This window comes from Chelmon rostratus, chromosome 19, assembly GCF_017976325.1.
Source record: "Chelmon rostratus isolate fCheRos1 chromosome 19, fCheRos1.pri, whole genome shotgun sequence".
NCBI lineage: Eukaryota > Metazoa > Chordata > Actinopteri > Chaetodontiformes > Chaetodontidae > Chelmon > Chelmon rostratus.
The window spans coordinates 13,575,135-13,585,944 of NC_055676.1; the positions used below are offsets into that span (position 1 = coordinate 13,575,135).

The 10,810-nt window shown below is 42.5% G+C and overlaps 1 protein-coding gene and 1 non-coding gene across 2 annotated transcripts; both read left to right on the plus strand.

The window, feature by feature from the left end:
- The first annotated feature begins 4,051 nt into the window (after positions 1–4,051).
- ddx54 (DEAD (Asp-Glu-Ala-Asp) box polypeptide 54) lies at positions 4,052–10,810 on the plus strand. The gene is made up of 20 exons (XM_041960261.1): positions 4,052–4,318; positions 4,847–4,973; positions 5,121–5,191; positions 5,286–5,474; positions 5,601–5,650; positions 5,754–5,795; positions 5,890–5,985; positions 6,085–6,206; positions 6,324–6,385; positions 7,035–7,166; positions 7,277–7,487; positions 7,603–7,734; positions 7,859–8,080; positions 8,172–8,245; positions 8,325–8,534; positions 8,859–9,007; positions 9,104–9,217; positions 9,325–9,435; positions 9,563–9,654; positions 10,004–10,810. The coding sequence occupies exons 1-20, from the start codon at positions 4,199–4,201 to the stop codon at positions 10,279–10,281; spliced, it is 2,604 nt and encodes an 867-aa protein (XP_041816195.1). The 5' UTR covers positions 4,052–4,198; the 3' UTR covers positions 10,282–10,810.
- On the plus strand, positions 4,455–4,526 carry trnac-gca. The gene has a single exon. It is a non-coding gene; the product is annotated as a tRNA-Cys (tRNA).

Below are 10,810 nucleotides of genomic sequence, written 5' to 3' on the forward strand. Positions count from 1 at the left end.
ACCGGGTTAACGTAATTATACGTCCTCTCAAGCATGTAAGCGCTGCTCCTCTTAGCATCTTATCAGCCTGTGGCATCTTAAGAGACACGGTCCAATCAGTGGCCTTGCATTTTGTGCATGGCTGCTCTGTCTCCTTGCCCAGGAGCCCCGAGGGTAAAGCCAGGGGTCCACTCACCATCTGCTGCTGTCACTGGGGGTGGCGCTATCACGTTCGCAGTGCCATGCCAGCCCAGTGAGCCCAAGACCAGGCTTTGACCCTATCTTCAACTGCACTGAGACCTACAGTCATCCTCACCCAGGTTATTCACAGCTGCATGATGCACACTGGTTGCTGATCCACGGCATATTCTGCACAAAGTATTGAGTATTGGCATCGGTTTGATGTACAACTGGATCTGTTTCTCATATTTTTTAAATCCCTACACACGTCTGAGTTTAGACTGTGGATTGTCTCTAAGTGTTATGATATATTGAAATATATGACATATCTTTTGCAGCACTTAAAACAGCACTTTTCACAGTTCCAGCACTCACAGTAAATCTCACATTTCACGATTAGGATATAATCATTTCATGGGATGCAACTCCAAAGCTAATGTTTCCCCTCATTCAGCCATTTCTAACTTTTTGAGAAGCTGTTATCAGATTTCAGAGATTAATTTGCCCCTTGGATGTACGGCGTCTGGCATGGAAAATCAAACCAGCATTTGAAGGCTCGCTGGAGGGACATGCCTGCCTGATATGTTGCAGCACATCACTTGCAATGCTAATTGGATGTTTGGACTATTTTTAAAGGGTCCAGTGAACCCATGGGCAGCCCTTTAAAGAGCGGTTGATAAATAATTAAATCGACACAGATAGAGTGGAAGAATATTTAACTGCTACCCCCATTTAAAAGCTTAGCTTTACAAACCATCAGCTCAATAATCTCTTAATTTAAACATTCCCCTCAATCTCCAAGGCTTAGAGGCAGCATCTGCTACACACATACACTGGAGAACATCTTTATAAAAATACAACCTGAGACATGTTGACATCTGTTTCTTAATGACTTTCATTCAGGGCCCATTTAGTCACTGACTGAGCTAAAACACTGTTACACCACAGATTTTTGAAAGATCAGATACTCTACTGTAACTCCCCTATAGCTCAGGATGCAGCTTATCTTGACCTGCATTAAGTCCTCATGAATCTATGTTGTCATCTGTAAATCTTATCATTACACTATGTGAAATCAATGTCAGGGCTCTCAGGGGATTTGTAAGTGGTGGGGCGCTTTCTAGCCATGCTCCCAATAGGAAAATTAAAACATGCTGCTCTATTTTCTTTCATACGCTATGATACACATCGGCAGGAACATTAAAAGCCCTGCCTCATAAATAAGAAAGCAGCATCAGAAAATAAACTGCCTGAACCACATCATGTGGCAATGAAGCAGTGATTCAGGAGCATGTTTTCAACATGAGGGCTTGACATAGAGGGGAAATTGAGATTTAAGACACTGCCAGGGGCTTTGGAGGCTGACCTGAGAGCACACTGATGCCAACACCCTGTTTATTTCAATGCTAAGTCAAAACCACCACAACCTTCCCATCTTTGCCAGCTTCATATCTTTATCCCTGTAGGCTTTATCACTTAAATCACCTTTAAGAACAAAAGCGGATCCTATAGGTGGCTTCCTGCACCTATTGCCTGCGTGTAAACCCCGCATCCCTCTCAGCTCCCTGCACAGATTTGGCTCCAGGCCACCGCAGCCAGGCTCTGTGAGGGAATATGAATGGCATTAGCTCCGGCTGTTGCCATGGTGTTGACTTATTTACTGTACATCAGCCCACTGACTTCAAACAGTGCACTACACATTTTGGCTGCCATATTAGTGTCAGTGTTATCATCCAAAGGACACATTTCCACTCGGTGATTTAAAAAAATTAAACCGTGGCTGCTTATAAACAACAGAAAGTTCTGAACTAATGCAGAAAATCATGCAAGCTGCAGATATACTGACCAATAGAAAATGTGCATCGTGATTTTCTTTTTCCAAAATCAAATCCACTGGGATTCATCAATGTTACACATCATAAAATCCACATGCATTCCGATGAGATCACCAGAAACAAAGTTTATTAAAAATAGGAAGAAAACACAGTTGAGAACTTTGATTTTGGCTCCTAATGAATAACATGCTGTACACCTCAAAGTTCATTTGGGCTTTTGATGTCTGAGGCAGCTGTTTTCTTGAGCAGCAGCTGGCCTCACGTTCAAATGAAAACTACATGTGGGATCCAGCACTGACATTTAAACTGCCCAATAATCAATGTGCAGAAGAAGTGAATGCATGGATTATTGGAGGCTCCAAAGGACAAAATCTGGACAAAATGACTTATCCTAAACTGTTTTAGCCAAAGTCAAAATGAGAATTCAAGTAAGAGACTCACATCTGATCCCCTTACAGATTCAACTGGTTGTGCAAGATTAATTTTAAGCTTTGGCAGGGTAATATTTATGAATGGAGGGAGAGCTCTGTTTTGTTATGTCACCAGGACTGACATGGTATTAAAAGACAAGGAATGATAAAATATGGCTTTGTGGTAAACTGTAACAGTGTTTGAAACAATTACTTATTTAGTTTAGTGCCTATGTAATAAATATGGCAGAATCCTAAATTTAGCAGGGTGCATAATGCCTGCTGAAACCTAACTGCTCTGCAAGCTTACGTTTTTTACAGAAATCTCGTAGTATATTTCAGGATTCCAGTATCATAAGTGTGACAGTTGTTGCACGGATTGGTAGGCTTTGCCTGCCAAAACGTCCTATGCAGTCACTTCATGAGAAGATACGCAATAAAAAGAAAAGCTCTTATCGTCTTTTCTCGCACCATGAGTTTTGAATTATGTATACATATAGTCTTTACAATAAAGGCATATCCATGCGGTGCTCTTACTTTTCACTCTTCTCACACATACATGCCTAAAAAAACATTTTTAACACTTCATGGGTTTGCAGAGGCTGATTCATTTTCCTCAGACATATAACTAACATGATTTTTGCAATATGTGCAGCCTAATGACCTTCATATGAATCTGCAAGACAGTGTTACTCTGGAACTGCAAGACTTATGCTGACAGCTCTTCTCATCACATCGTGCATTAAAGACATGGAAATTACGCATTTTACAATTACACACCTGGTGTATTTAAATCAGTGTTATGATATATTGAAATATATGACATATTGGACTCTAGATAATATATCGCAGCAGACATTACTGCAAAAATTAGGGTGTAATCAATATTAAAAGTGTCTGCTAAAAGAAATCTGTGCTAACACAATACATGAGGACGATGCTGTATATTATCTCTGATAAATCAGGTGAAAAGCCAGCAAAAAAGGTAATTTCTTTATAATTAGGAAGTGAACAGTGGTTGAGGAAATTTAGAGATGATGTCACCCCACTCTTGCAAAAACCGATTTAGTACTATTAATTAAATTGAGTAGTTCGACAAAGATTTAAAAAGCAAATGAGATTGGAGAGTGGATATTTTTTAAAGATGAACCAAAGAGTCTGATATCTGCATATCAGGAGACGGCATGGTGCTCCTCTGCTTCCTGTTCACCAAGGCTTATGAATTTCAAACAAATTATTAGTCTTCACTGAATTCGTTATATTAATTTAGGGGTTGAGGGGGATGGAGAAAAGCAAGACCGGAAAATGCTGTTATATGGTTCGATTTAGCTGCTGCATAATTGGCTTTGAAGTACAATATATCAATTCTGCACCCTCTGTCAGTAAATGAGATATTGTTACATCAGACACAAGGTTGTCAGACGTTGTTAAGAGTTAACGATAATAGAAATTACACAACCTGCAAAATAATGGCCTGAGAAAAAGTGGAGGTGGAGTAAAATATGCATAACTGCAGATTGTTAGGGAATACACTAATTTGACTTCTATCTGGAGGCAGTAGGTGGCGGTGTTGAGCTTTAAATGACATACCAGCTTTCACGCAAAACGGAAAAGGAAGAAGAAGAAGCAGAAGCAGAGGAAGCTCGCACGTGTTTTCCAACATGTCTGCCTACTCTGCTCTTGTGTGTTGAGATGTCCTGAGCTCCGTTGAACAGTAGTTTGATTCTGTTTTGTTTCGTAATCTACACAGCAAAGCTGCCGAACGAAGTCTTAAAAGAGCCTTAAAGCTTCAGGATGGCGCAGAAAAAGAAGAAACTGACGAAGAAGAAGAGACACACAGCTAACAGAGAGGCGGAGGCTGACTCTGACAGCGGAGACTTTGAGCTGGCTGCGGAAGTGAAAGACGATGATTCTGTAAGGAATAACACTTTAAAACAACTTACTCAACCATATGTTAACACAGTGCATACACACAATAATGAAGCTCATCGAAATGTACAGTAGCAGGTGGAGAGATTAGATTTTTTCTACTGGTAAGTGGACGTGGACAGGGGGTATAGCTCAGTGGTAGAGCATTTGACTGCAGATCAAGAGGTCTCCGGTTCAAATCCGGATGCCCCCTTCATTCTTTATGTATGACTGATATATTCGAAAGCATGTAATCAACTTCATAAATGTATGCGTAGTAATTTATATTCTTAATCGCATAATGCCCACCATGTAGTATGCACTGGCTTTTGTTGCCAGCTTATCTGTATAATCGCTGTCTCTTTATGATTGCGCTTATTCTGAGACATTAACATTTGTACAATAAAACAAGAAAGGTGTTGCTGTGCCATCCATGCATTTAAGTCTACATCCATCATATGTTATGTAGATTACTTTGGTTTGACCTCTGTCATGTTGTCAACAAGTAATTGTCGTGTTTTCTTGGGCTCACAGCCAGGGAGGAAACTGCCGCGGTTCCCTGCCTCATCAGACTGCCTGTCAGATGTGGAGCCTGATACCAGGCAGCTGGTCAGAGCCCAAAACAAGAAGAAAAAGAAGTCTGGAGGCTTTCAGTCCATGGGTAAGACCCAATGAAGAGTGAACAGATAGGGCTGCATGTCTGCTGGGTACTCACAGTATTGGAAATCTACCTCTATATATCCATATATATATATATATATCCAGCACAAGAGGCAGTGCTGTTTAACTACATTATGTATGATTTCAGGTCTCAGTTACCCTGTATATAAAGGCATCATGAAGAAGGGTTATAAAGTCCCTACTCCGATCCAAAGAAAGGTAAGTCAGCATCACTTCAGGATCCTGTAATCAAACATCTGTGACTTCTAACAGCACAATATTTCACACTCAATCCTTCTCCTCACTGCTTCAGACTATCCCAGTGATTCTGGATGGCAAAGACATGGTCGCCATGGCTAGGACCGGCAGTGGTAAGACAGCTGCCTTCCTGGTGCCCATGTTTGAGAAGCTGAAGGCCCCTCAAGCCCAGACAGGAGCCAGGGCGCTCATCCTGACCCCTACCAGAGAGCTGGCCCTGCAGACCATGAAGTTCACCAAAGAGGTCAGACTGCTGAGCTTTGAAGTTCGCTGATGTTATGTGAAGCTGCTTTTTCTGGGTTTTACAAACCTTTAATTACGGTTTCGTTAAACTTAAACTCTTTTTCCTCAATGCCTTGTGGTGTTACAGTTGGGAAAATTCACCGGCCTCAAGACTGCCTTGATCCTGGGTGGAGACAGGTGTGTGACGTCATGATATTCCTGCGTTTTCCGTTGCACTCTGAGATCCGCAGCCTCATCCTTTAACACGGGAATGATTGTAAATGTCTCTGCTCTTTCCCAGAATGGATGATCAGTTTGCTGCCCTTCATGAAAACCCTGACATGTGAGTGTTTTCTTGTAGTTCTTACTGATTACATTATTGTTCCCCATCTATTTAGTGTATGTTTAAATCCTAATCATGGCGCTTTGCCCCTCAGAATCATCGGCACCCCTGGTCGTCTCATGCACGTTATCAAGGAGATGAACCTGAAGCTGCAAAATGTGGAGTACGTGGTGTTTGACGAGGCTGACAGGTGAGAAATGGAGTTTGTGCATTTAAAGGTGTCATTTTCATTTCACGAGTCGGATCGGATTATAACGCGCGAATGTGCCGGCGCTCTTCCTCCACTCAGGCTGTTTGAAATGGGTTTCGCCGAGCAGCTTCAGGAGATCATCCGGAGGCTTCCAGACGTCAGACAGACTCTGCTGTTCTCGGCCACTCTGCCCAAACTGCTGGTGGAGTTCGCCAGAGCTGGTGAGATCAGTTCTGTTTCACATCCGGCCATCAAGTTTGAAGATGTTTTCGAAGATCAAAATCATAAGCTAACTGACCCAAGCTAACTAAATGCATTAAATTCTTGTGTATTTCCAGGTCTGACTGAACCAGTGTTGATTCGTTTGGATGTGGATTCTAAGCTCAGTGACCAGATAAAGGTAAAGAAAGAACACAGTTAAATTAAAAATGAAAGAATTGCCACAAAAGTGTTAGAATTTAGAGTTGTTCATTTCATAGAGGCAAGGTTTTTAAAGAGGGAAACTTATATTTGTTTTTTAATGCATTCATACTCCTGATAAAACAAGATTCACTCAACAAGAATTCATAATAGTGTAATCATGTAAGATGTTACTGCGGAACTGTGATGCAGCAAACTCCATCTGAGACGTCTGCTATTAATTATTTGAATTGAAATTCAAGCTTTGAAGGTAGTGCCTCCATGTTCTCCAACTTCTTTGGACTGATGTGACCTGGAATTGATAGTTTAGCCCTGTAAATACCAAGACGTTAAAGCTGTTTTCACCACAGTTTGTGTTTTACAGTCAAATGGCTGTTCTGTGGGGGTCAGTGTTTGCCCTCACACAAAACACCTGTTGCCTTTCAACATGGCAGGAGAAGTGCTATGCTGCCTTCAGGTGCTCTTTGCAAGCTTTTAGCTACTTCATGACTGAGAGCGCCATAAGAACTGCCTTCAGTATTCAGACATGACTGTTAAAGGTGCACGATGTATCTAAAGCTCAAAGGTAAATCCTCACTTGATGTCTTTCCAATGCTGATAAAATCTTAATTCCTCACTTCTTCCCTCAGTTGTCATTTTTCCACCTGCGTGTGGATGACAAGTCGGCACTGCTGCTTCATCTGCTGAGGAACGTAGTGAAGCCTCAGGAGCAGACTGTGGTTTTTGCAGCCACCAAACACCATGTGGAGTACCTAAAGGAGGTAAGATACAAACAGCAGCCGTGTCTCTCTTTCTGTGTGTTTTCCTCATGTTTTTTTTTTTTTAACCTCAGCTTTGATTTAGGGTGATTCTCTTTTGCTCTGATCTCCAGCTGCTGGCTTCAGAAGGCGTGGAGTGTGCCTACATCTACAGTTCCCTTGATCAGACTGCCAGGAAGATCAACATCGGGAAATTTGTGCATCGGAAGGCCATGGTGCTAATTGTGACTGATGTTGCTGCTCGTGGTATAGACATCCCCCTGCTGGACAACGTCATCAACTACAACTTCCCCTCTAAGGCCAAGCTGTTCCTGCACAGAGTTGGTGAGTGGCTTATACACTGAAGTAAGACATTAAGAAATTTTAACTGGGGGATGGATTGATGAAGCTAATATGATAAATGAGGAATATTTGTTCATCGCCTGTCTCTTCCCATCAGGCCGTGTGGGACGTGCTGGGCGCAGCGGCACAGCCTACAGTATGATTTGTCAAGATGAGATGCCTCTTGTCTACGACCTTCACCTCTTCCTCGGAAGGCCTGTACAGTTCGCCACACCTGAACACACACAAGGTAGGCTTTCAGAACACCTGCCAGGTCTTTGGATTCACGTGCGACACATCTGAGGCTGGTAGTACATATGTCACAATCTTTGCTCTGTGCTGTCACTGTCTGCCATCTAAACTCTCATCTCCAGATTCAGAGGGCGTGTTTGGTCGGGTCCCTCAGAGCATCTTGGACGACCAAAGTACCCATCTGATCGCAGCTCACGAAAACTCCCAGGACCTGCAGAACCTGCATCGAGTCTCAGAGAATGCCTACAAGCAGTATCTGAAGTCTCGACCAAACCCCTCACCTGAGTCCATCAGAAGGGTCAAAAGCACAGATGTGTCCAGCATGGCTGTCCATCCCTTACTAGGTCTGTCCTGAGGCGGGTGAACTGTAATGAAAACAGTGATGATGATATGCAGGCAGTTGTTGGTAACACCATTCGATTCATCTCATTTCAGGGTCAGGCATGGAGAAAATGGAACTGGAGCGCCTTCAGATAGTTGATGCCATCAAAGGCTACAAATCCAAATCAGTGAGTTGCAATAGATAATAATGCAGATATTTCACAGTGCTGCAATTTCTTGCTAACCTGTCCATCCATCTTCTTGCAGACTATCTTTGAAATCAACTCTAGCAGTAAGACACAGGCCAGCGAGGTGATGCGGACCAAACGCTCCAAAGACACGCGGCTGGTGGACAAATTCAACAAACAGAGAGACAGCCTGTCTGCAGAAAGCCAGCTGCAGAGGTCCACCAACCCCACCACCGCCGACAACGATGATTTCACATCCTCCACAGGCCAAGAGGAAGAAGATCTAAAGGCAAGAACCTCTCATTCCTCTGTGGTATTAAAGAGAGTCCAAGAGTCCAAAAATATTCAGTTCATTATCTAATAAGATAAAGAAAAGCAACAAAGCCTCACGATTGAGACTTTAGAACAAGTAAATTATTCGCCCTTATTGCTTGGAAAATTACTTAGAAGACTAATAGTTGATCAAAATAGTTGAAGATCAATTTTCTTCTGATCGACAAATCGGTTTAGCTCAGAAATGCATTTTCTAAAATAGTTTTGCAGCACTTGTCGTGTGAAAGCTTCAATACGACAGCAGCATTTTGTGACATGTAGTTCTTAATGTCTCCACCAGGGGGTGTTCTCTGCTGTGGTAGGTGGCAAAAGGAGAGGCCGCCAGGAAGATGGGGAAGAATGGCCGAAGAAAAAGAGAAGCAAACAGTTAGGCAAAGATGAAGAGTATTATATCCCCTACAGACCCAAAGACTTCAACTCTGAGAGAGGGTGAGCATTGAGATTTTAGGAGAAAACAATGACGTCATTATTAAAATGTATTATCTGTGTGTTCTAACCCATGGCTCACGTTCTGTGTGATGTTAGGTTAAGTCTCAGCGGAGAGGGCACTGCCTTTGAGCAGCAGGCCTCCTCGGCTGTCCTGGACCTCATGGGAGATGAGGGAGACCGGCTGAACCAGCACAAAAACATGATGAAATGGTGAAAATTTAAATCCGCTCTAAACTTCTCTCCTTCTCTTTCTGACACATTTTAGGTTGGATTTTTCCATTTCACACCATAATTCAGTGTCTCTGTGTCACTTTCAGGGATCGTAAGAGGAAGCGCTTTGTGAGAGAAACAGGAAAGGAGGACCAGAAGAAGAAGATCAGAACAGATGGTGGTCAGGTCATCGAGAACAAGAAGAACAGGAAGAACTTGTATCCTTCCACCAAAATCCCTTTTGCGTCTGCTTGGTTACTAGTACTGCTTTTCCTGCTCTCTCTCACTCTGACAATGTTTAGCTGTATATTGTTTGAGATGTTGTATCACTTAATGGCATGTCAGTTACGAGGAGTGGAAGAAAAAATACAGGGTGGATGACGCAGGGTCTGGCTCAGATGGAGAAACAGGAGGAGGACGGAGGAGGCCATCAGGAGGTAGGAGAGCATCTGTTATCTAAACTCTTTAGAACTAATCCATTACATCTGATGGACTAGTGTTTTAAATATGAGTAATGAATAAGGACTATTGAATAAATCAAAAGCTAAATCATAGATAAAGTGATGTGATAAACTCACATATTATCCCTTAAATAGGAAGCTACACCCAGCAGCTGGTTATCTTCGCTTATCTTACCTCTCAAGATCTTTAACAGGCAATTTTATTGTTTGTTCACTTCGTACAAAAATCAAAGTGTAAAAACAGCAATTTGACAATTTAATTATATAATTTTTACAGAAATATTTTTTTTTCTTAATCCTTGCCTTGGTATGATCTGTCTCCCAGGTCGTGGCCGTGGTCGGCGAGGTCTTAACGCCAAGAGCCCTAACTTCCAGAGGCCTGTGGGGCAGCAGAAGTCGCCCGGTGGCCGCAGAGTTCGCTCAGAGCTGAAGACGAACGAGCAGATCCTGAAGCAGCGCAAAAAACGGCAGAAGCAACAGTTCCTGCAGAGTGGAGGCATGAAGAAACTCCGTGCCAAGAACAAACAGTTCCTCGGAGAGGTTAAGAAGTCTGGCTTTGGACGGGGTGGTCAGAAGAAGGGTAAGATGAGGAAGAAGCTCTGAGGAGGATGCAGAGGGAGAACTGTCAGGGACGGACGACGGTTTGAGATGGAGAGCACCATGAGAGACCGAATGGTGACTGCTGTCATCTTCCCAAACCACCTTAAATAACTGAAGCAGTCTTTCATGATTGTGGATTAAAGGAGTTGAGGAAAGCATTTCTAGACCGTAGAGATGAAGTTCACCTTTTTGCATCATCACCTACTGAACTCTAAAGTTGATACAGAGTATGTATAAGAATGATCCAGTGTTCTGGATTTCTGTTGGCAGTGACTGAGATACGTCTATACACATTAATAACTGTTGGCAAAATACAGATATGAATGAGTCAGTGTTCTGTGTCATCTTCATTTGCATTCAGTTACAGTTTGACAACAGTTTGTGTTTGTGATGTGTGGGCTGGTACATTTATTTGGCAAAGTGTGTCTTTCATGCACAATTCTTGTATGGCCCATTTTACCACAATTAATCCTATTAAAGAGGTACTACATTTAAACAACCACATCTTTCAAACTCCATATTCCAGTTTGTG